Raw genomic sequence first — 27,313 nt, 5'->3', positions numbered from 1 at the left:
GTTTCCAAGATTGAGCCCCAGTCAGGCTCTGTGCTGACAGCACAGAACCTGCTTGGGATTCTCTTTCTGTCCCCTCTCTCTCTGCCCTTCCCTCCCCCCTCTCAAAATAAGTAAATAAACTTTAAAAAAATGTAGAAGAATTTTCATATATCACTGGTGGGATTATAAATTCTTACAACATCTTTATTTTTTTTAATGTTTATTTAATTATTTTGAAAGAGAGCCAAAGTGTGAGTGGGGGAGGGAGAGAGAGAGAGAGAGAGAGAGAGAGAGAGAGAATATCTCAAGCAGGCTCCACTTTTTCAGTGCAGGTCCCAATATGGGGCTTGATCTCACAAACCATGAGATCATGACTTGAGCTGAAATTAAGAGTCAGAGCCTTAAGAACCACTCAGGAACCCTAGTATGACACCTTTAGAAAGCAGGTGACTTTCTTTAGAAAATATAAGAAATGCATAATCTAAGAGCCAGCAACCCCACTCCTAGATACATGTTTCAGTCTAGATGAATATGTAACTATGCACATCAAGAAACACATTTAAAAATGTTCATAGCCACATTACTTGTAGTAACAAAAGATTAAAACTATCCAAAAGTCCATCAAGAGGAAAATGGATAGTATGTGGTGAGTTCCATTCAGCAAAAAAAAAGGAAATGAACTACAATCATGTACAACAACATAGATGGCTCTTGCAAATCAATGTTGAGCAAAAGAAGCAAAGCATGAATGAGTACGTGGTGCATGATTTCATATACAAGATAGGCACAGCTAAGATACAAAGAGGGGTTAGCAAAACATCCTTTGATGATAAAAAAATATAACAAAAAGTGAGGGTGATTACCAGAAGAGTCGGGACAGTGATTGCCTCAGAGAAGGGTAGATCATTGCTCAGGATTCTGGGGTTCTGGCAGTGTTCTCTTTCTTCTGCTAGGTTATGATTATATGAGATTTTGTGTTCTAAGAATTTATGAAGCTGTACTTTGGATTTTATGCATGTTTATGCATTATATTTCCCAGTAAAGAGTTTACACATAAAAAATAAAAGTTTTATCATTTAGAAATTCATCAAAATCTCTATGAAAGATTTACAAAGATTTGTAAATTCAACCTAAGTATATGGGGGGGTTTTAAATCTGAAATTTTAACTCAGGAAGTGACCATTTCATATACTTTTGGAGGATCTGATCACCCAACCTAACGTAGCCCCCATAATTTTCATGCCATTTTGTTTTATTTTTCTTCGTAAGCCAATTTACTAAGTTAAATTTTATTGCTGTTTATTTGCTTTCTTATTTATCATTATCTTTGTTCCTGTGTCTAGAAAAGAAACTTCACGAAGTAGTGACCTTGGATAACTTGTTCTCCTTGTATTCCTAGTACCGCAACCATGCCTGGTATATACAATGGATTCAGGGAGTAATTAAGTTAGTGTAGGTGTAGGGGATATTTTTCAAAATGTGTATGCATGGACATTGTCAAGAAATGTCCCAATAAAGAGAGTTCTCTGGTTCAATATGTTTAGGAAATTCTATATTTTATATTTTCCACATGGTGAAAGGCATTGTATAGCAGCATATCATGGGTGGTGCTGAATCCTAAAATATAGTGAATTAACTTGTCAGAGCATTTTCTAAACTTCGTGTAAGATATTTTATCAGGGGCACCTGGCTGGCTTAGTTGGTTGGCATCTGACTCAGCTCAGTCATGATCTCACAGCTCATGGGTTCAGTAGCTCAGAGCCTGGAACCTGCTTTGAATTCTGTGTCTCCCTCTTTCTCTACCCCTCCCCCACTAGCACTCTGTCTCTCAAAAATGAATAAATGATAAATTATGTTTAAAAAAATGAATAAATGTGGAAAAAAATTAAATACTTTCTCAGAGTAGCAGGCCAGAGGCTTGTCAAAAATGAAGAGTCAGAGGAGCCTGTGTGGCTCAGTTGGTTAAGCATCCAACTTTGGCTCGGGTCATGATCTTGCAGTTTGTGAGTTCAAGCCCCATGTCAGGCTCTGTGCTAAAAGCTCAGAGCCTGGAGCCTGCTTCAGATTCTCTGTGTGTGTCTCTCTCAGACCTCCCCCTGCCCCCCCACCCCTCTCTCTCTCTGTCTCTCTTTCTCATCAAAAATGAAATAAATATTAAACAAATTGTTAAAAAAAAAAATGAGGAGTCAAATCCTAAAGAAGTTATGGCCGACTCAGAAGAGCATACAAGAGTTACCAGTTTGGTGTTTGGTGTGGTTTCCCAAGTTTCTAATTCCTCATAGTAGACAAAATTTAGTAGCTGATAATGATATTCTTCCTGCCCCAGGAGAGGTCCTTCATGTCAATGGCAATTCATAATGGGTTTTTCTATATCTCTTATATCTTAAACATGTCTCTATGAAACCTTACCCTAATTACCTTAGATGGTTATAAAACTACCTTTTGCAAGGTATATCTCTTTGGAGCTCACATCTGGGTTTGAGATATAATTGCTTATTGGAAGTGACTTTTAATTATGACCAGGCATCAGAACTGTAGAGTTTCACTGAACCTACAATGTGATGAATAGTCCTAGGACACATACAAGTTTTTAGCAATATCTTGAAGGGAATGACCACACTAGGCCTGATGGGGCTTCCTCTATCAAGTAAACTTAAAAAAATAATTAATATCCTATGGAAATAGTATTATATGTAAATATTTTGGAAAAATTCAGTGAGCAAATACAATAAATATCTATACATTAATTGAACAGTTGGTTTTTTTTTTACTGAAAATTTATTCTGTTTAAACTTTGGATGAAAATACTTTCATACTGTTTTCAACTTTCACATAAGTATTTTTCTATCAAATAAATAAAGTCAGTGTCAACTAACAATATTTTTCAGGCCATCCCAACCTAAAGGTAAAACTTGGATCACCCTTCCTTATTTTAGAGCAAAACTTCAAAGTATACTGAACTTTATATTTCATTCAATTCTCCTTTTGCTATTAAGTTGATATTTCCTTTGGTTATTTTATAATATTGAGTTCTTTCATCACTTGCTGTCATTGAGCTCTTGAAAGAAGAAAAGGTTTTTTTCTCAATTCTCATATTGGTATACATTTCCCCACTCCTTTATAAAATCACAGAAGCTATTTTCTTTTACATATTTATGGAAAACTTTCTGACTTATGGGCCAGAACATTCAGCTGAATGTAGAATTCTACCCCTTCCCCAGTTAATGAATGTGACCTTGTTGCAGAGACAGAGGGCTGCTGGGAACTGTTTTCCCTTAGCTTTTAGTCACAAATAATGGAGCAACACAGGCTCTGCATCATTACCGAGAACTCTGGATTGATGCAGCATGCTGATTGCTTCAATAAGAGGTACAGTGAGAATGTTTCTCAGAAATCACCTATTGTCAAAAGCATAGAGGTGACCTGGTTGATGTATGGTCCATTACAAAGAGATGAAGAGATTCTTTTCAAAGAAGTAGACAACTATCTACTGGATACTTTTCATCTTGGCATCTGGCTGAAGGATCCAAATAGAACTATATACATACTTATTTCAAAGACTGTTTTGGTCCTGGGAACGGGGCAAAATAAAATTCACCATAGTCTCCTAGCATCAATCATAGATGTTTTTGAAGGTGCTGTGCTCCTTTGTAGTTCATATAAATGTCCAAAACACATGTTGGTTCTTTGTCCATGAATACATAGAAATTCTGACTCTGGTCTCAGCATGTTTACATATTATGTTATTTCTCAAAGTAGGACTGAAAAAAAAAAAAAAAACCACCGAACTAAAATGAAAAGGTCATCGGTGGCTGGTGGAAAACAAAATTAGTTTGGAATAACTCTAACAATTCTCCAAGCTAAGTTTTGTTCCATTTTGTTTTGTTTTTTAAAGTTTCTATTTAAAATATGTTCATTCCAAATCTTCACCTCTAACACTCTTGCCATCTGATGCAGACAAATGCACACAGTATTATGGAGGAATTAGGCTTTTAAGCTGATTGCTATTGGAATGAGAGAGAGTGCCTATGATAATAAAATAGGGTGAAGTTCAGCCTTTATTACCTTCCTATTTCGTTTTGAAAGTTGACAATGTTTTAGTGTTTCCTCTAATTAATGAGTTTCATATTCTGTCTTGGATACAGTACTTTCCAAATGCCCTTATGGATACTTGAATAACAATAGTATTAATAAATGTGATTCTAGTCCATTCTCTTTCTTGTTGCCAAATCCCTCAACATTTTAAAAGGCTTTTAGGAAAGCAGCATTATATATACCTAGATAAAATTAAACTGGTCCTCCCAAGGCATGAGCCATATAAGAAAATGTAGATTTTATTCCCTTTCTCAGCATGCTCTTCAGGTTGTTTTGGCTATTAGTGTTAAAGTAGGGTTCTATTGCTAAGAAGTTTGGGAAACAGTAGGCAAATAAAATTAAACAAATTTCTCTGCTGCAGAACTTCTCAGAGTCTTGAATACTCTGGTATGCTTTGTAACTTTCCAAGACAGGAATGAATGATGCAACATCTTCTAACTTTTTTGTTGGGGGATTAAAAGTTCTAGTCACACACACACTGGGAAACACTGTCCCATCTTGGTTAATGACCAGGAATCTAAATGGTAGATCAAATAAGAAAACTTTTGGCTTTTTGAGGCCATATTCTCTATGCCTCCGATTCCATTAAATGTTTCCTTCATCACTGCTCTTAACTTCTTTCTTAGTGACTCAGGTTAGGTGCTACCATCCCCAAGAGTCCTTTATTAACATCACTATGCTGAATATGGTGCAGTTTCTCTGGATACCCATGCTGCTCTGGTGTCTCTGTGAGTGTTTCCCAGAGATTTCATGAAAATATTTTGTCAGCCCTTTATCAGTTTCATTTTGGCACATTTTAGGCAGCAGGAAGCCATTTCAGGAAGAAATAAAGTGAACATCTCTAAGTTGTTCTGTCTGTAGGCAGCTTTCTCTTGATTAAAAATTGGTTAGGAACGGCAAATGAGTCAGATTGCTTCCTTGAAGACAGTTAAACAGCAGGCGTCTATCTACTAGAGAAGTGGTAAGTTCTTAAGCGAACAGGAATTAGCTTCACAAGCACAACTTTGAGGGTATTTTTACACTCACTGAATTGCAATCTGAGGGATATGAAGCCTCTTCTTGTAAATGTCAGATGCTTTGTCTTTCATGAGGCGGTGCCTGGGTAAATGAAGCTGCCCATTAGGTTGCTTTACACCTCCTTTCAAGAGGTTCCAATAATAATATTGCAAGAAATGGCTTAAATTATCTCCCTTTATTTTTCCCCAGGACCTTGCTAATAACACCAAAACGCTTATTTAGGTTCATTGAGCTTATATTTCCCACTGATAGTATTTCAGTATTTGTTTTAATTCTCTTAAAGTGAAAATCCATATATTGAATGCCCTGTAAAAGTCTGAAGTGATTTAAATTGAAACAAGATAAAAATCAGATGGCATCATTTGCAAAAGGCTTCAAAGCACTGCAAGATTTTCTGAACAGACAGTCTGCACTTAAATAGGGAAAAACTGGTTTGTGTTGGTCCCTGTCAGGGTAACGATACAGGTGGAGGCAATTTGTTGACCAAGGTAGCTGGACTCTGTAAGAAGATATTAAACTTAAGATGTTTCCTGGATGGATCTCCGACAACTAGGATTGCTCTCTTTCAAGAAGGAGTTTGCTTTATATGCTACTCACTCCACACTGAGCGCTACAGGCGAATCCCTAAAGCCACTAGTTCTTTAAGGTGCTGATGGCACTCCAGATTTCGGGTGGGCTCCATGGCCATTCTGAAGTAAGAACTGGAGAGCTACTATAGGTAAAATCCTTCCCTCCAAAGCGAATCCTGCAGTTGAGTCTAGAAAGAGGTAGATCTGGTTTTCCCTAGAGGGCATCTTTCTAGAGGATTATCCACAAAGAAGTAGGTTGAGGGTGAGAGATTGCCATGATTGACAGTCATCTATCTTAGCTAGACAGTGATTTACTCACTCAACAAACATCTTCATTAGTGTGCCGAGAACTGTGTGAGGAACTGTGAAGGGACAGAGAGATGAGCAAGGCATAATATGTAACTTAAAGACATTTGGACAATTTTCAGAGAAACATACAGCCTATTGCTATATAATAAGTGGTGAATGTGCCAACAGGGACATAAAGGAGTATTAGAGCAGTTCAGGAGAAGACCTGACTGACCTCTGGGTGGTGAACTGGTAGGTTAGAAAACGCTTCAGAAAAAGGAAAGGAAGGAAAGGAGAGGAGAGGAGGGGAGGGGAGGGGAAAGGAAAGGAAGGGAAGGGAAGGGAAGGGAAGAGAAGGGAAGAAAGGAAAAGAAAAGACAGGCAAAGGAAAGGAAAGGAAAGGAAAGGAAAGGAAAGGAAAGGAAAGGAAAGGAAAGGAAAGGAAAAAGAAAAAGCTTCCAGGAAGAAAGAAAAAAGCATCTTAGTTTCAAAAGAATGGGGCAGGGGCGCCTGGGTGGCTCAGTCGGTTAAGCGTCTGACCTCGGCTCAGGTCATGATCTCACGGTCCGTGGGTTCTAGCCCCGCGTCGGGCTCTGTGCTGACAGCTCAGAGCCTGGAGCCTGTTTCAGATTCTGTGTCTCCTTCTCTCTGTGACCCTCCCCCGTTCATGCTCTGTCTCTCTCTGTCTCAAAAATAAATAAAAGTTAAAAAAAAAAAATGGGGCATGATCAATTGGATAAAGGTAGATGTAAACTGTAGGTAGAAAAATGGCCTAAGAAAAGGTGTGGAACAAAGAACACGAGAAAAAAAATCACTGTAAATGCACAGAATGTGAAAATGAGGGAAGATAGGGGCACCTGGGTGGCTCCGTGTATTAAGCATCTGACTTTTGGTTTCAGCTCAGTTGAAACCATGATTTCACAGCTTTGTGAATTCTAGCTCTGCGTCAAGCTCTGCGCTGTCAGAGATTCTCTCTCTCCCTCTTTCTCTGCCCCTCTCTCACTTGTACTGTCTCTGTCTCTTTCAAAAATAAATAAATAAAATTAAAAAGAAAATGAGGGAAGATGACGCTAGAGAGAAACAGATTATATCCTAGTGTGTAACATGCGTCATGCTATATATAGACTCTGTGGTTTATTCAGATGTGCTCTTACACTCAAACACATTTGGGGCAGAAGGCAAGTTCAGGCTCATTTTCATTATAGTTTTAAGTTTTATCAGTGTGTGAAAATTTAAAGCCTTGTATTATTTTGATCCTGTCAACTGAAGTGTCTGAATGCTTCATTATATTAAGTTCCACTGGCTTCAGGAGTATTTCTGTGCCATCAACAATCATTCCAGGGGAAAACTGAAAAATTGATAACTAAATGAAAAGTTTCCCCACATGTGACACCCAGCAGATTTCCGATCTCAGTGTGGCATGAAAGTTTTGTGGAGTAATAAATCAAGGGAGATGAGTTAAAATACACAAGTCTCCTGTTAACATTCCTTCTTCATATTTCATTTATGAATGTTAATGGAGGGTAACAATAAAGCTTTATTTAGTGATTTTAAGATTTTTGGTATTTTGGGGGTGCTTGGGTGGCTCAGTAGGTTAAGCGTCTGACTCTCAATCACGGCTCAGGTCATGTCATGATCTCACAGTTCATAAGTTCAAGCCCTGCATCAGGCTCTGCACTGATAGTGCAAAACCTGCTTGGAATTCTCTTTCCCTCTCTCTCTGCCTCTACCCCACTCATGCTTGCTCTTTCTCTCTCTCTCTCAAAATAAATAAATAAACTTAAAATTTTTTTAAAAAGAAAAGAAAAAAAAAAAGATTTTTAGTACTTTGACACATATCTTTTTTTAACCATGAAAGGAAATTTTAATACAACTAGAATTTTCTACATCTGTTTCCTTATCTGAGTTAATACTGATTTCTTTTTTATTATTATTTAGCCTGGAACATGATACAAAGAAAATCTATTAAACCAAATAAATTATCAGGTGGAAATAAATCTCTAAAAATGGCTAACAGCGGTGTTTCTCAAATTTAACTATGTATCCAAATCATCTGGATAGCTTATTAAAAATGAAAGTACTTCCAGTACAAACTTCCAGTTATAAAATAAATAAGTCATGGGATGTAAGGTAGAACATGAGGAATATAGTCAATAATATTGTAATAATTTTGTATGCTGACAGATGGTTGGTACACTTATCATGGAGATCATTTTGGTAACATATAAAAGCATTGAATCGCTATGATATATACCCGAAACCATAGAACCTTATGTGTCAATCATGCTTCAGTTAAAAAAATTATATATCAACCTTCACCCTCAAAAATTCTGAATTACTAAATCTGCAATAGAGTAATAGAACCTTGGGTGAAGAATCCAATACTCATTTGTGAAATACTGATCTGGTGTCAGTGTCCACAGGAATGAGAAGACCCACTCAAGTTCCCTGCTCCAAACTGGGGCTTCTGCTCTCCTTGCAAAGTAACCTCAACCTAGCAGACTAGTTTGAAAGTTTGTAATGAACTGGCTTTATTTGCAAGTTCTTTCTTAGTCAAGAGCCTACCTGAGGAACAAAGAGACCTTGTTTCTAATCCCAGTTTTGTAATAAATTAGCACGAGGGTGCTAAAACATGTCACTTCACTATTTCATACCTCATTATATCTGGGAAGCTAAGTGTGGCAGGTGTGGTCACAGATCACCTGCCTCTCTAGCCAATCAAGGAGAACATGGTAATCACCAGTACCCATAACCCCTCTGCAACAGGAGGAGAAGCTGTTTCAGAGGGAACAGTTCATTTGGGGCTTTTATGATGCAGGATCAGTGAAAGGACAGAGAGCAGAACCTGAAGGGTGAGGGACTTTGCAGAAGAGCTTGTAAGCTCCTGGTGGAGAAAACTCAGTCTGCCCATTCGTAGATTTTATCCACAGTGCCCACCCCAATACCTGGCATAGGCTCAGGAAACATTTGCAGACTAAATGAATGAATGAGGTTAATGTGTTTTAATATTTCTGTAGCTGCTACGAATGATTTCAAAATATGATATGTTTCCCTGTAAGCTTTGATTCCAAGAGAAACTAATTGAAATCCTGCTAATAAATTTACTAAGGGGCAATGGACAGGTCTGAGTGACTCATTTTAAATTGCTACCCAGAGGAGGAAAAAATGATGAAAGATGGTGGCAGAAGATAAAGAGAAGAAAATTGTTCAATTGCAATTTTGTCCAGAATTAATTCTGACTTCCCCAAATAATTATACCATAAAGACAGACTTGGAATTAACTTTCTTTCTTAAAATCTAATTTGTCACTTCAATCATGAATCAGTAAGTTAATATTTATTAATCAGTAAAAGCTGGACTTCCAGTACAGGATTTTTTTCCTCCTTTAGTGTAAAATAAGACTCAAATTAATATCCAGTTGATATTTGAATTGGCAAGCAAGTCCTTCAGGATGGCCAGTGTCTACATTTGAGCAAGATGTGCCCTGCACAAGGATCTGGAAGAGAGGATGGGTGGCCACAGAGTTGACGATATTCTGCTAACCTAGCCATGTACCTGAGCACAGAGCTGTGCCCACTGTGAGGAAGGGCACCCTTTGCTAATTGGACCCAGTGGTAATCCTCTTCTTTATGTATTCTCCAGCGATCTGGTTTCTAAGAAGGATCAAGTTGGCTTATTTGCAGTGCACATCTCAACAGGAGATAAAATCAAGTAAGGGTATAAAGTTTTTGAAAACATTAGTACATTTTTAAATGTCAAGATTCTGAAAGAGACATGGTTTTTATTTAATGTTTTTTTTTTTTTCATTTTTGGGAGAAAGAGATAAAGAGGGAGAGACAGAGAGAGAGAGAGCAGGGAGGGGCAGAGAGGGAGACACAGAATCTGAAGCAGGCTTCAGGCTCCATGCTGTCATCACAGAGCCTGGTGTGGGGCTTGAACTCACAAACCAGGAGATCATGATCTGAGCTTAAGTTGAATATTTAACCCACTGAGCCACCCAGGAACCCCGAGATATGTTTTTATAATACTAATTGTTGTGTTTTACAAGCAATAAAAAATTTGTAAAGGATCAAACAGTTTAATTTTTAAGTTATTTTTGGTACAACAAAAGTTCTTCCATTTGGGGAAAATAAATGGCTTTTCTTTTCAAGATCTTTATTTTCTGGCCCTAAGTAAAAAGCTGAATTTTGTTTTCATAGGCAAATAAGTGGGAATGAATAATAGCTAACCTTTTCAGTCGTTAGAAAGGCAAAAAGGTTTCCATTCTTTTCATAGTACATGTATTAAAATGCAGATTAGAATTTTGTTGACATTTCTGTATGGCCATTTAATGATTATATTTTGCACAGAAAACATTTATTCAGCAGGCAAAACAGCGAAAGAAATATTTATGCATAATATAACAAATGTATTTGAAAGAGTAATGTTCTAAAAAGTTTTCAGGGGCACCTGGGTGGCTCAGTCGGTTGAGCGTTCGACTTCGGTTCATGTCATGATCTCAGAGCTCCTGAGTTCGAGCCCCATGTCAGGTTCTGTGCTGGCAGCTCAGAGCCTGGAGCCTGCTTCGGATTCTGTGTCTCCCTCTTTCTCTGCCCCTAATCCACTCCCATTCTGTCTCTCTCAAAAATAAATAAACATTAAAAAATATTTAAGTTTTCAAACGATTCATCTGTCAATTACTGATAATTATATAATAAAATAATTAGAATGAACGGAAATGTTTCATTTGAGAATGTACATAATTAGCACATTAATACAAAATTGGAAACTAATTTTTCAGAAATATTGCGTTCATTTTCTTCATCTACCAGAAGAATGTTTTTAACTGTTTTTTAGCCAATATTCACATAAAACTTCAAATGTGGAAACTCACTATCTAAAACCAAGGATGTTGTCAATAGTGGGTTCTTGCTGGGGTAAACAAGAGTGTAGCAACAAGATTATGGGCCTTTGAGTTAAGCACACTTGAGTTTAAATCCTGATTCTGTCACTTACCCTCAGTTCAAAATTGGACAGGTCATTTAATGTCCCCTCAGAATCAGTTTTGTCATTTGTAAAATAGGGTTAATAATATCTCCCTTTAAATAATACTGTATTTTTATATTTTTATATAATATTGTACCATTTATATAATATTTTAAATATATATTTACAATAAGAGAACATGCAAATGAAATCCCAGAAACATAATAAGACTTCTAATTTTGTAACTTATTTTATAAATATTATTATCACTTCTAAAGTAGATATTTGAAACAGATATTTCATATATTATAGCAATTCTTAGTATAATTTGCATTAAAATCTATGCTTGATTCAAAACATTCAGACTCCGAAGGCATGAGGGGCAAGGACTGAATTTACTTTCTTCAGCTGTATTTAGATAAAACTGACAAAATTGAAAGATAATTAAACTGTACATGGTGATTTGAGAGAGTGAATGGATTTCCCCCAATAAGCTAGTTGGCACATCCATTACTTCACATATTTACTTAAAAAAATTTTTTTTTGATAAGACCATTTATGTTCTGCTCTCTTAGTGAATTTCAATGGTACAATGCTGTGTTAGTAACTATCATTGTTACGTATATTATACATTAGATGCTCAGACTTCATTCATCTGAAAGCTTTTACCCTTTACCAACTTTTCCCTGTTTCCTTCACCCCTTCAGCCCAGCCTCTGGCAACTACTCTTCTACTCTGTTTCTAGGAGTTCAGTTTTTGTTTAGAGTCCAAATATAAGTGATACCATGCAGTTTTGTCTTCCTCTGTCTGGTTTATCTCACTTAGCATAATGTCTTACAAAAGGTACACTTATGTTATTGCACATAGCAAGATTTCTTTATATATATATATATATATATACACACACACACATATATACACATATATATATACATACATGTGTATATATATATATATATATAATCACACACATATATATACACACACAAAATACATATACAGTAAAGTAAATTACATACAGACACACACACACACACACATCACATTTTCTTTCTTTCTTTATTTATCTGTTGGCAGACACTAATGTTATTTCCATTCCTGGGCTTTTGAAAATAATGCCACAGTGAACATAGGAATATTTTCAAGATAATGGTTTTGTTTCATTTGGGTATATACTGTTTTCTGTAGTGATGCACCAGTTTACATTCCCATCATCAGTGAATAAAGTTATTCTTTTCTCTCCACACTTGGCAACATTTATCTCTTGGGTTTGTGATAATAGCTCTCCTAACATGCGTGATGTGATATCTCACGATTGTTTTGATTTGCATTCCCTTGATGAATAGTGTTGTTGAGCACTTATTCATACCTGTTGGCCATTTGTATACCTTCTTTGCAAAACAAAATTTATGCAGGTCCCATTTTTAACTGGGTTATTTGGTTTGGGATTTTTTGTTTGTTTGTTTTTGTTTTGTTTTGTTCTGTTTTGTTTTGTTTTGTTTTGTTTTTGTTTGTTATTTTGGCTACTCAGTTAAATGAGTTTCTCATATTTTGGATATATGGTTTACAAATATGTTCTCTCATTCAATAGGTTACCTTTCATTTGATTATTATTTTGTTGTGCAGAAGATTTTTAGTTGGGTACATTTCACTATTGTGCTTTGGCTTTTGTTTCTTATGCTTCTGGTGTCATATTCAAAATATCATTGCCAAGACCAATGTCAAGGAAATTTTTCCCTATGTTTTTCTCTCAGAGACCTATGGTTTTAGGTCTTATGTTTAAGTCTTAATTCATTTTGAGTTAATTTTTGGTGGGTGGTGTAAGGTAGGGATCCATTTTCATTCTTCTGCATGTGAATATCTAATTTTCCCAGTGCCATTTATTAAAGAGACTATCCTTTTCCCATTGAGTAGTTTTGACTTTCCTATCAAATATTAATTGATTGCATACACATGGTTTATTTGTGTTTTTTAAATTAATTAATTTATTATTAACTTATTTTTTATTTGAATATAGTTGACACACAATGTTACATAGTTTCAGGTGTCCAACAAAGGAATTCAACTTCTCTATACATTATGCTATGCTCCCCACAAGTGTAGCTACCATCTGTTACCATACAATGTTATTACAACATCATTAACTATATTCTCTATGATGTACATTTTATTCACATGATTTATTCATTCCATAACTGGAAGCCTGTATCTCCCACTCCCCTTCACCCATTTTGCCCATCCCTTCTCTGCCCTTTCTTCTGGCAACCATCAGTTTGTTGTCTGTATTTATAGGTCTGATTCTGCCTTTACACGTGGTTTATTTCTGAGCTCTTGATTTTGTTCAGTTGGTCTGTGTCTGTTTTTATGCCAGTTCCATAGTGTTTTGATCACTATAGATTTGTAACATAATTTGAAATCAGGAAGTGTGATGCCTTCAGCTTTGTTCTTTCTTAGGATTTCTTTGGGTATTGCAGGGAAGGGGGTGGTTTTCTGTGATTTTTTTTTTCTATTTCTATGAAAACCAGCATTGGAAAAAAATGAGAGACATACCCCCCAGACTGCCACTGTAAGTGAATGTGAGCTTCAACATCTCAGATTCACTGTTGCTTCATGTAAGACCAGGGACCTCTTGTAGATACCTGAGCTCAAACTCATCCTTCTGAAATATAATCTCTAATTTAGGACTTCAAAATCTGTAGAAACTATGTCTAAACCCTATTGTTATAACAGAAAGAGTCCTTTGGTTGCTAATTTATTCAGTCATGAAACCAGTCCTTGCTGATACTTACCAGGTCTAGTGCTCAAACTTGGGAATTCAATGATGAATAAGGAAGACAAAATCCTTGTCCTCACAGAGCCTTACACATTCTAGTAAGAGTGATATACTATAAATAAGTAAATAAATAAATGACTATATAATTCCAAGTTATGTTATGTGTTGTACTGATGTCCACCAGTCAAAGACCACTGGAAATACACTCACATGAAGTTAGGTTTATTGATACTGGAGATCTCATTCTTTGGGAAATCATGTGGCCTCTCAATAAGAGGGTTTAAGACTTAGGCTTGTGCTGAGTGCTTTGGGGAATATTCCAGAAGTATATTTTCTCTGGTTTGGGTGTTATCAAAAAGCAAGGGCAATTCTGCTTAGGTATTATAATACTTTTTATCCAGGAAGTGGAAGAACAGAGCAAAATTAATGCAATAGTTGCTAAAGAAGCAGCGATCACTCAAATTATGTGGTAAAGGAGGATGTTTGATCATTTTTGTGGTTTATAGTGCTCTTGTTTTTGTTTTGCTCTGACATGATTTCCTCAGAGTAAGCTTGTTGATTGTCTTTTGCCATCACAGTTAGAGTGACCCAGTCTTAACTTTTAGTTCAGTGAAATTGTTAGTGTTTAACAGGAGAAACCTAAGGCCAGGTCCCAGGTGATGGCTGTCATTGACTTTATTTTTTCTTTTTCAAATATTCAAAAAAAAATAGAGCAAGTGGAGATATTGACTCATGAATGAAGGTTATTTAAGACAGGATATACATAAGTGCAGAGATCTGATTGCTGTGAAGAAATAAACCATGAGAAGGCCTGGAAACGACCGTAAAAATTAAAATAATGGTTGAGATGTTGTATCAACGAGGTTAAAAAATACAGTGCTCTAAGTAAGTTAGAATGCATTTCTCTGTCAAGTAACAGTATGGCTGGCTCCGGATGGTGAGGCAGCTTTTCCACACAAAGTTGTTTAAGGATTAAGCTCTATCAATCAATGCCATCCTCAAGAAAATGATATTCATTTGTGAGGCTAAAATCAATTCATATTCAAGACATAAAACATGAGGAAAAAAGTTTAGGGAATGAAGTTTCTGTTTAAGTTATAAAAGACCCACCAGTTGAACACACTTTTTTTCCACTCAATATCCCATTGGCTTCAACTTAATCATTCCTATCTACATGTAGTCTCTAGCTGGGTGTTTTCAAAGGCTCATATAGGATAGAAGATCAGGATGTTGAGGGTTTCAAGACAGTGATTTTAGTTTTGGCTCACAAAATCTAAGCCAAGTAAATTGCAAAGTAAGGCCATAAGCAAAAGGTATTAAGAGTGAAGGAAGTTGAAATAATGGATTTGTCAGAGTGAGAGTGTTAGGTTATACGAACTGGAGTGAAAAGATGATGTGTAGAGTGTAGAATGCTTATAATTGAGATTTTGGAGAGGTTGAAGGTATTGGTAGTAAAAGTTCTATGGCATGACCATAAAGTGATTGATGATGAACAGGATAGAATTTTTTTTAATTTTTTTTTAATTTGAGAGAGAGAGAGAGAGACAGAGAGAGAGAGAGAGAAAGCAGGGAAGGGACAAAGGGAGAGAGAGAGAATCTTAAGTAGGCTTGAAGCCCATCGTGGAGCCCAGTGTGGGGCTCAAACTCAAGGCTATGAGATCATGATCTGAGCCAAAATCAGGAGTCCAACACTTAACCGATTGAGCTTCCTAGGCATCTCTGGATAAAATGTTTATTACTGAAAGTATAGATGTCAGGAGCTAAGAAGGGAGATTATTGGCTGGCTCTTGTGCATGTATGTGGAAATCTTCAAGGATATTGGATGAAGCGAGTAATTAAGACATCAGTAGTTGCTGAAAACAGAGGATTCACATGAAATTGTGTTATGCTCTGTAGTTTTTGAAAGAGAAAGAAAAAAAATGATATGAAAGTGGCCAGAAGAACTGCTAAATATAGGGTGTTATAAATATATTCCAAGCTCCGTTCTAAGCATTTTATGTGTATGAGACCATTTTGTTCCCCTCCAAACCCAATTATTATTCATATTTTATAGTTGAAGAAACAGAGGTTAAAGTTGTCCAAGGTTATTAGTGAATAGTGGGGCTGAATCTGACATCCTGACTCAAGAGTATGCACTCTTTTTTTTTTTAATCTTTATTTATTTTTGAGAGAGAGAACTCGCACCAGGGAAGGGCAAAGAGAGAGGGAGGCAGAGGATCTAAAGAAGGCTCTGTGCTGAAAGCAGGGAGCCAGATTTGGGCCTTGAACCTCACAAACTGAACAGTGAGATCATGACCAGAACCAAAGTCAGATGCTTAACACACTGAGCCACCCAGGCTCCCCCAGAGTAGTACTCTTAATTACTGGGAAGTAAATTTTATCTTAGGATCAGTGTCTTTGGTACTTTTTAATGTTGAAGCTGATAAGATGGTGAAAGATGGTTGGCTAGCAGTCATTAGAAGTCATGGTTTTACCAGAAAAACTCAGAGACTCGAGCTGTTGCTGTATCCTACTGAGTGAGGGTTTAGCCTAGGCAATCTTATCAAAGGTACATGAAGTTCTGAAGCCTCCTTCATTCCACAACTTAAATCCTGATATTTTTCCTCTTGGATGACTATGAACTAGGTTGCAGCCCTGTGAGGAGAGGACTTTCAAGACACTTACAAGAGTGAGAACCTAAAAACCCACAGCTATTGGCAGAATGTATAGACCGTGAGGGCTTATGAGTCCGTAAGTATGGTCTTAAACGAAATTTATGAGGAATTATTTCAAGTATTCCTTCTGGCTCAAACATGTTTTCTACTTGGAAAAAAACAATAGTCACACAAATTCCTCAATGAATTTAAAACTAAAGTTATGATTTACTGTATCAAAGTGTGTGTGGGGGAAGTCAGTAAAGGTAACTCTTCTAAATGGAAGTGCATTTTCGGAGAAACATGGTTCTGATGGATCACTGCTTTTTACTAGCCATTAAGTTTAGTTAACAGAAAGACAAATTCAGCTGAAGATCATTCATTAAGATAGGCATAATTAACAATAGTTCATTAATCATCCTTTTAAGATGATCCTATTTTATCACTATTACCTTCCCCATATCTGAGAGAGTTATGTGAGTCTTGAAAAGAACATGTAGTTCTCTCAATTAAATATATATATATATGTATATATATATATATATATACATATATATATATAACAAATAATAAAAGAAGTACTATTACTTTGTTTTGGGTTTATGCTGTACAGGTTAGACTTTGCCATAGGACTCCATTATAATCCTTCATAATTTGGTTTAAAATGTCGAACATTTTGGGGTGACTGGGTGGTTCAGTCAGTTAAGCGTCCGACTTCGGCTCAGGTCATGATCTGACGGTGCGTGAGTTTGAGCCCCGCATCGGGCTCTGTGCTGTCAGTCCAGAGCCTGGAGCCTGCTTCAGGTTCTGTGTCTCCCTCTGTCTCTACCCCTCCCCCGCTCACCCTCTGTCTCTACCAAAATAATGAATGAATATTAATTTTTTTTAAAAAAATGTCCAACATTTTGACTGTTTAAACAAACCACTAAGTGCTTTGCAAAATTACAACACATTCTTTATGTGACTTAATTAATATCTACTCCAATTATACACAACACATTATCATGCTCAAGATCTAGATTTATTTTAAAACATTTAGCCCAATTTATATTAATGCAGAAAAATCACATCCAATAAACCACGATTGTAAGAAGAGACACAATAGTTGTGTACTGTCACATTACCACACAAGTATAACTTGATATTTAAGTGAAGGATTATGAATCACAATCACATATAAATAAAATATTTATCGTCTCAGTAGTAGTAAGAACCTCTTTTGAGTATGTAGGGTCTTCTAGGTTTATTCTCATATAGCTGACGTTTCAGAATGTAAGGGATTTTTCTCTTTATAACTTCTTCCTTTTCATTTTTGTCATTTCCAGCATCAAGAACATCCTCCTGAATTAACTGCAAGAGAGGCAGAATATGAATCAAACGTACATGTGGCATGTCTTTCAGGGTATTTTGCTACATTTCATCTCATTTGCTATTCAGACAGTAAGACATACATGGATAAGATATATGAGGTTTAAAACAATTAAATGTTTTGTCCAAGGACAGATGACTGTCAACTGACTGAGACGGGATGAGAACGTGGTTTTTCCGATTCTCTGTTCAAGGCCATACACTGATACCTCCAACTGAAGCAACATACCTAGTACATCTTCGAGTATGTTTCAGGCTTTAATTTATGATAGAGAGACTAAAATGTTAAGAAAATATATCATAAATCACAACACACATAGAGTTTTGAATTCAGTAAGTCATGTTTGGCCTTAAAAGGCAATAGGATTTTATATTTCTTGAAGTTAATTACTGACTTGTCTTGAAAGCCATTCCAAAGATCCATTTCTCAGTCTCAGAGAGAGGATTGTTTGCTCTGCTTAGCTTAGTTGTTGTAGAAATTAACACATGCGAAACAGTAAAGGTCTCTTTAGATTGTGGTGCCTAATAATTAGAAGCAAATTCAGATTCAGTAACGTTAGGGAGTTCATCTCCATGTAGAATCTTACCAAATCTCATTAAATATGCCACATTCTAACATTAGTTCTGAATACTTCTTTCTGGTATAGTTGCGATTCACAAATTTCAGCTAGCAGAAAATATTTAGAACTCTTCCCAGAATTTTGCACATAATTTATATGAAATTTTAAAAAATGTTCAAGATAAAAATTTTATTTGTACTTGTGATTATCCTCTAAACTTTAGGGTCATTATAAGAAAAACTAACAGGAGGTTAAGTTTTTAATTTTAATGCATATGAACTGAATCCTATCACCAAGTACTTTATTTCAACCCACAGCTATTCAGTTTCAGAGAAGGAAAACGAACTACCGCTAGACAACCTAATTTCTTAATTGCATGTTTGTCTGTGAACATAATCTATAATTTGTAGTATGTTCTGAATGATATTATAGTTTTTGTTTTAAATCACTCAATAACATTTAAAATAGCAAAAGTTCTAATCTTATGAGCACCTGATTTGTGTGTATAATAGTTTATTGAGTTGTTGTTTTTAATCCCTGGATAAATAGCACACAATTGACATTTCCCTATGTTAAAATTAGCATTTTCCAAGTTTTATTGACTTAAACCATATTTTGAAGACTAAGTTATTTAGCTGGAATTAGAATTAAGAGATGAGTAGTAAATTAAGCCTAGCTTTTTTGGTCTTTCATCTAGAAAACGTCTTTTTGTCTGCAAGTTAGAATAAACTCTAGAAGTTCTGTCTTGCATTTCTTTTCCACAAGGTATTTTTGTGATAGTCGTGTATAGGGATTGTTATATTAGCAGCAAAGACACCCTCACTGTCCCAATGTTGGTGTTAACCCAAAATATAAAAGATGAAGCAAATCTCTCTTAGAGATTAATATGAGAGAAATGGTTTCCTTGTTGGGAAATTTATTTATTTACTTACCTATTTAAATGTTTATTCAAGAGAGAGAGCGAGGATAAAAGAAGAGGCAGAGAGAGAGAATCTCAAGCAGGCTCTGAGTTATCAGCACAGAGCCCAATATGGGGCTCAAACTCAGAACTCACAAAACATGAACCAAAATCAAGAGTCGGAGGCTCAAGCACCTGAGCCACCCAGGTGCCTCCCCACCTTTGTTGGGAATTTTTGTTTTCTTTAAAGCATTTTCATTTCTGCGGCACCTGGGTGGCTCAGTTGGTTGGACGTCCAACTTTGACTCACGTCTGATCTCACCCTTCATGAGGTTGAATCCGGCGTAGGGCTCTGTCCTGACAGCTCAGAGCCTGGAGCCCCCTTAAAGATTCTGTCTCCCACTCACTCTGTGTCTCTCTCTCTCAAAAATAAACAAACATTTAAAAATAAATAAAACAATAAAGCATTTCATTTCTCTTTCCCTCCTTCAAACTAACAAATATTCTAAAACCAAAGGCAATAAATCACTAGCATGGCCTTAAATACAACCGACTCATCCACTACTTAAGTGTAGTTGCGTATAATGGATTTGGCTGTCTTGGCTGTTAGTGGACCTAATTTAGATGCTAAAGATGCCTGAAATCCACGTATTCAACTGAAATAGGAATATATACATATATGGATTTTTTCCAGTTTTATCTGCTAAATATATTCAAATACAAATCGAAACTTTGTGTTTTATGTTTTGTGTTTGTTTATAGATAATACACATGACTTTGTGTTTCTGAGAACACATTTTGAGTCCTTAAATTTTGTAGGCACACCACCACCACAAATTGCCTGAGTATGCCATTCATTTAAGCACAATAAAAGCATGTGGATCAAATCTGCCTTAGGATATTACTCCCCCCCTTTTAAGACTGAAGTAATAATATTTTGCCAAACTCCAAATATTTGAAGGACACTTTGAAGATCTGAAGGAATGTTAACCTCAACACATGGTTTATTCTTCTTTAAAATTTGTAAGTCTTCCTGTTATGATAATGATCGCAGTGAAAAAAAAAATCAGTACAAATGAGAGCTAACTAGTATAACGATAATTATATTCATATTTTGTTTTTGCTTTACCTCCCAGTGTTGAAAGGCCCTGCTGTGGCAGATTTTTTGGAGCTGGTATATTGTCAACATCGCTTCCAAGCTAAAGCCGTCTAAGGCAGTGGGAAATTTCCTTCTTGTAATAAGCTCGTCTTCTTGAAGCTCCCCTGTTTCCTCAGCTTGGCTGTTCAGGTTATTTACAAAACTGCAAACATTTAGAAGGGTCATTTTCCAAGAAGAAACACCTGCTTTATTGGTCTGAAATATAGAAAAAAAACAGGTACTTAAAATTTTTAAAAGTAGGTAATTAAATCTTGTATCATATGGATAAGAAATGAATTTCCATTGCGCGAAGCCATTACATTTTAGGGCCTCATTGTTACTCCAGCCTAATAAACACACTGTTATTAGTTTAGTAACTTTATATCACAGAATTGATTAGTGCCAGTTCCTCATACATGCTATTTTTTAAAAATGTAACACAGTTATACACAGGCACACATACATAAGCAAAGCAAAAATTTTGAAATAATAGTGAGTGTAAATGTGTAAATATATATGTATACATCACAGATAAGATTTTAAAAACAGCATCTCTACCAGAGTTTAGTGTCTAATGGAGCATGGACGATGATGATATTAATAGATTTGCACAATTACAATAATGTAGGGTCACTAATCTATTCCATACATTGATAATTCTCACAAACAGCAACACAGCTGATCAATTTATTTATTCGCAAATAATAATATTTTCTAGAATTACTATTTTTTTCTAATAAGATAGGGTCTGAAACCACTATTTTCATCAATAATTTTCCTGTGTGCCAATAGTAATAAACAAGGAAACATAAGGACTTAGGAGAAACTAAATGTGCAATAAGAAAAAATAACAAAAATTGCAAAGGGCGTAGATGAAGGAAAGCATACACTTTTCTTAAAGACACACACACACACACACACACACACACACACACACGTGAATGACCACACAACCACGATGGGAAGATTCAATAAAAATACTATCATATGTCAACTCTCTCTGAATTATTCCCCAACTGTAATGCAATTGCAAATCAAAGTTCCAATTTGGAAAATATGGGAAGACTGGAATTTGGCGGTGGGGATTTGGCAAAGTAATTATAATGTTAATTTGGAAGTATGAATGTGTGAGCATAAGCAAGAAGATTTGGAAAACTAAAAATGTAATGAGGAGGAACTTACTCTACCAGTTATTGAAATTTATTTTAAAGACTCAGTAATCAAAGGAGAGAATTAATAAAACAAGAGTAAACATTAAACCCAACAGAAGAAAATATAATATCCCCCAAATTAGTCCAAGTACAAATGAGTTTATAGCATACAGCAAAGTTTGCATTTGAAATCCTTGGGACAGTAGGCTATCAGGAAACCTGGACTTACATCTACTTATAACTCTATTGACATATAGTAGTCTAACAATATGCAGATGGGTTAAATATAAGTAAAAATAAAATAATGTGTAAATTATACAGAATTTACTCTATAAACCTAGATTATTAAGCAAATATCCAAACCATGATCCACAAAATAAAGGATAACTTTAAACACATAAATGTGTAAAACATCTCTGGAAAATTAACAGCCTGAACTAACACCAGAAGCAAGCTATATGTAAAAGCTGCCACAAATATTAATATCCTTAACACAGGTAGAGCTCTTCAAAAAGAAACTGTTGAATCCACAAATTTAAAAAAATAATAAAAATAAAAATTTTAAACCTTGGATAAATGATATAAGTAAACAAGTCACAGATCACTCATCAAAGAAGAAATATGTGGAAAGAATTTGGCCACCATCAGCTCAGAAGACTTTCAAAGGCTAGGTACATTTGTTGGTGTAGTTATAGGGACATGGAGAAACAGACACTTCCTTTTCTAGATATTTGTTGATCTGGGTGTAGATTGTTATAACTTTTTGAAGGATGTACTGCATTAAAATTGAAAACGTGCACACCCTTTGATTAAGCTTTTATCCTAAGAACATGCAAATATATGAGTATAAAGATATTTACTTACAAATATTATTACGATATATAATAATGTAATATACAGTGGTTTTAACCAGCTTGGAAGTACTTTCAACTATGCTCCTTGAATAAGATTTTCCAGCCATTGCTTAAACTTTTCTGCTATGGGAAACTTAGAGACAACATGCTCCATTCCATTACCTGGCAGCAATGCCTTATATTATACCAATTAATGGAATACCTTAATTTTACATTTTCTTCTTCTTTTTATTTTTTAAATATTTATTTATTTTTGAGAGAGACAGAGTGAGCACAGGGGAGGGGCAGACAGAGAGGGAGACACAGAATCTGCAGCAGGCTCCAGGCTCTGAGCTGACAGCGAGAAACCATGAGATCATGACCTGAGCCTGAGTCCCATGCTTAACTGACTGAGCCCCTAATGGAGGGCTTTCTAAAGTGTACTTCTTAGAACACTAGTTCTGCACTCACTGTTTTTAAAAGAGTTCCACTGTCAAGTAAATTGGAAAACTTGAATTTAAAGGAAATGTAAAGATTTCTTGAACGTCGGTATCCTCAGAGCCTTTTACTTGCAAATATTCATTGTAACTTTCTAATGGAGTCAATGCAGTGTCAAGAGTTTCCCAAACTAATTTGACCACAGAAAGCTTTATTCATAAAGTCCAGTCAGGACTAATGTTATCTGATTCTTTTCCTTCTTTCTTTCTTTCTTTCTTTCTTTCTTTCTTTCTGAGGAAACTGAATTAATCATCTCATTTCTTTCTGCTAGTTAAAATAGTCACTACATGACTCAATAATACGATTATTTAAAGTCACATTAAAAGCACAGCTGAGAAAGTATGACTGACTGAAGAATGTGTAAGTAGATAGACATCATGTATTTGAGAACATTTTGTGTAAGGTCTCAACCATTTCATTCAGAAAAATGGTAAAGACTCTCTTTCCTAGAATCAGGCTCTTCTAAGTCCACTTCTTGACTAGGTCCCAACCTCAGGCTCAGTCCTTAAGCCACTTAGCCCAGTTTTAGCAAGAATCTTGCTGAGCCTGTTTACTGCAAATGCCTCACCCATGGTATCTGATCACCCTAGATATCTGATCAAATATCAGATACTTGATGAAATTTCTGGCCCTAATATCACAATCTTGTGTCTTCTAGCAAGACTCCTTCTAGCCTTAATGTTTCCTCTTATTCCATCCACTGACCCCCACTCTGCTTCTTGGCTATAAAGGCACACTTGCCATTGTTGTATTTGGAATTGAGCCCAGTCTCTGCAAAACTCCCATTTCAGTAATTCCTCTTGAATAAAGTCTTCCCTATTATGTTTAGCTAGTGTCATGAATAATCTTTCTTTAACAATAAACATTCTACTTATTACATTATTTTATACACATGTTTATAATAGACCTAAGCCTGTAGATAAGAAATTTAGAATATCATCTCTTCTTTTCAAGATAAGGAAAATGAGAATATTTGTGGCTCTTACTTACCATTACTTGATTTTAACTTTTTAATACTAAATAAGATTCTGGTCAAATTTTTGTTACCTAATTAAATAGGAGCTAATCCATAAGACGAAGACTTATCCCCTGTAATACACTGAACTCAGATAAGTCCAGCAAATTGTGAATTCAAGCATTTCACAGAACAGAAAATAATTAAAGTCATCTGTGGTGAAGCTCTGAAGTTTTATAGTTGAATACAAAATGTGACGGTTAATAATGGATCCTAGATTCTCACTGTTAGTTCAAAAATATTTATTAAACTCCTACTGTATACAAGGCATTAAATTTGATCATAGAAAATTACAACATTATAGCAGCTTTTTGAGATCCTGAAGAAAACATCCTATACCAGGTTCTCTTTCTGAATAGAACAATAGGAAAGTACTAGCACTGGTAATAAAGAGAACCGTATTGTGAGAAAAAAAAAATATCTTCCACTTTTCAAGCTTTGGACTCTTCTCTCAACCTTCTGTTGCTTAAGCAAATTTTCACATTAATATTTTAATGTCTAAATAGCTTTACTTCACAAGTGAAATTCTTCACATACTTTATTTTTAAAATGGAAAGAAGAAACCTGAAGCTTTCTGAAGCTGTTCATAATGGAGTTAGTTCTACCAATATCAATTATTATTCTCTTAAATTTTTAAATGGAGTAGTTTAGTTAAAATGCTCATAAGTTTGGGGTTTCATTTGCATAGAACGCTACACACACCAAAAATCAATTGAGTCAAGGAGAAAGAAATGATAGTAGTTCTGTAAAACATAAGGAATGAGCTTTTTGTTCCCATCCTAACAGCAAAATTGAAATAATTATGCTTCTTGGTGCTTTCTCATTATAGACTGTATTTTGCTTATTTCAATTGAAAGGAGGCAATGGGATTCAATTTTCATTCCATGATCTGTTTAGAGACATATTCCAAGATTAAATAAAAGAGAAAAAATTTATTATGCCTGTATTTTTATGTATTTATTTTTTAATTATTATCATTATTATTTTTATTTTTGAAGGAGAGAGAGAGACAGAGCATGAGCAGGGGAGGAGCAGAGAGAGAGGGAGACACAGAACTCAAGGCGGGCTCGGCTCGAACTCACAAACCGCGAGATCATGACCTGAGCCGAAGTAGGATGCTCAACCGACTGAGCCACCCAGGCGTCCCATTTATGTATTTCTTTTTAAAAGAAAAACTAACCCACTCCATAAATTGGGATTGTTTTTCCCTTGCAACTCTAGGGAAGGAATCACAACTCTACTTTCACATTTTCACAAGGTAGCTAGCACTCTTGAAACTATACTAGCTTTCGGGGATTATTTAGGACTTTGATGTGTCTGTGTAAATTTAGAATTACGGAAGTAACATCTCTACTGTGAAATTAAGTCGTTTCCTAACCTTCCCCATTTTTAAACATAGACGATTGACTTCACCTGTCTTCCTATTTTTGGGGTGATATCATTGTCACCATTGCTGTTCTGACTGAGTATTCAACAAAGGATCCATTGTCTTAAGGTTATTATTTGGTTATTGAGGTTTAATGACTAAACTAAATCTGATCATTCCTGATATGAAAGCTATCAAATTAAGAAAATATTTGGTCTCAGTCCATTCAGCTTTTGTAGATCTGGGCAATGGTGAAAATATATGCACTTAAATTTTCCACAAATGTCTTTTAAGGATCATAGCTGGCAATGTATCTTTGTTAGATTTCAGATAATAATACCCCCACGCTCCCAAATACTATTTCCCCTTATACCCACATAATTCTACAAATATAATAGGGCTCGTTGTACCTGGAATGTGCTCACTCAGTTAAGGAAGAGAAATCTGAAGTACAAGACCTGAGTTGGGGTATTGCTTCAGAAATTAGACAGAACGTCTGAGCATTTACTTTCTTACTATAACATCTGTTGAATCCTCTGCCTTAATATCCTAGGGCTATAATAGTGATTGAACCAGGGGTCTGCCTCAATTCAAAATTTATTTTTCTTTGAGAAACATCTTTTGGTTGAGAACCCGGTTCTCTATTTCTGCCTTTAGATACCCACTAATTGACTCACTCTGGGGAAATCAGCACTGTGTGGTAGCATGGTAATCACATATATTGTAATTGTGTTTTATTCCTAAGTACAGATTGGGATCTAGGCACCTTGTTTTCAAGACCCCAAGAGAGGAACAAAAGGGTCCGGTATACAAAGTCTCAGTTGGTTCAGTAACAGCAATGAGCAGGTGTAGATGACACTTCTGTTATAGGGAGAATGTAAATCTAGGCATGGATTTGATGTAAATGTGAGATCATAAACTCCAACCCTTAAAAATAAGGAAGCAAAGGCAAGCGATGTTAACTAACCCCCTTATTTAAGATCAGATGGTTCATAAGTCACAGATGCAGGATCAGATCTCCAAGCTTCTGTTTGCCAGTCTATTGATCTTTAGGCTCTACCACATTTCTTTCATGAATTGTCATGAACTTTCATTTTTAACTTAGAACTCCATTTTACTCTTGCCAATATGACAAAAAAGGCTAAAATGTCACTTAGCTTTCATGTATACACTTAACTTGAGGCATACCCTTTGCCATACACCATGTGATAGGAATGGAAACAGGATTCCTTTAAATACATTTTCATCTCCACATAAACAATATGTGACTACTTAATTAAAGTTGCAATGTACTGATTGATAGTCACTATAATTTCTGTCCCTGTCACATCAACACCCTTAACTCTTTTGAACTCAAGGAAAATTTTCTGAAAAAGTAAATGCCTCTCTATGAACTTTTCAGTCTTGATGGGAAGTTATTAACTATAGGAAAAGGACACCGTGTTTATAATAAGAGCTTACAGGTTTTTCAATCCTTGGTTAAAGAAAAAAAGTTACCTTTGATGTATGCATATTGGTCAATAAATCTGCTTCTAATGCTTTCATTTCCTCTTCTGAATCTGAGTAAAATCAAAACCACATGTTTACTATATAATCATAGATAATTATATTGTAACCTACAGACTTTAGATTAATCCCAAAAAACTAGTCTTAGAGGCTTATTGTTTTCCTATGTATTTATTATCCTTAAAATAATATTCAAAAAATAATTATGGTTTTATTCTGGGCTAACCGGCAGCTAGAATATTAGAAGCACTTATAAGAATATAAACACATGATTTTATGCCAAGAGAACTATTGATGTATTGAAGTTGTTTAATCACTGAATCTCAGTATTAAAAAAAAAAAAGCTGATTATATCATATAATAGAGATTTCATCAAAAATGCTGGTTAATTTTTGCCAGCAATAGTTAACATATATAGACTATATGCATATTGATATTTTAAACACACTATAATGAAAAGGTGTGTGCAACAGACTTTTTCAAGACAAACCAAAAGGAATTGTTTACTGATAATTTTAGAAGAAGAAAGATACTGAGATTTAGTCAACATGAGATGCTGTTTTACAAAACATACTTTGAAAGATACGTTTTTCTACTTTAAATAAGAATTCAGAAATATGTACTTAGCTATTTAATCACAGGCTATTAAGTAAATTTGTTA

The 27,313-nt window shown here is 35.5% G+C and overlaps 1 protein-coding gene across 1 annotated transcript in view; it reads right to left on the bottom strand.

Annotated features, from left to right (window-relative positions):
- Positions 1-17,516: 17,516 nt before the first annotated feature.
- NTS (neurotensin) overlaps positions 17,517-27,313 on the bottom strand; it is a 43,413-nt gene continuing 33,616 nt past the window's right edge. The window contains exons 5-7 of the mRNA XM_007085598.3: positions 26,644-26,705; positions 20,275-20,499; positions 17,517-17,669 (exon numbers count right to left, since the gene is read on the bottom strand). Coding sequence (XP_007085660.1) covers positions 17,517-17,669; positions 20,275-20,499; positions 26,644-26,705 — 440 coding nt within the window. The remainder of the gene's footprint in view (positions 17,670-20,274; positions 20,500-26,643; positions 26,706-27,313) is intronic.

The sequence above is a fragment of the Panthera tigris genome, chromosome B4, assembly GCF_018350195.1.
Source record: "Panthera tigris isolate Pti1 chromosome B4, P.tigris_Pti1_mat1.1, whole genome shotgun sequence".
Taxonomy (NCBI): domain Eukaryota; kingdom Metazoa; phylum Chordata; class Mammalia; order Carnivora; family Felidae; genus Panthera; species Panthera tigris.
The sequence above is the reverse complement of the archived record's forward strand: the minus strand, read 5'-3'. Positions and strand labels throughout refer to the sequence as shown.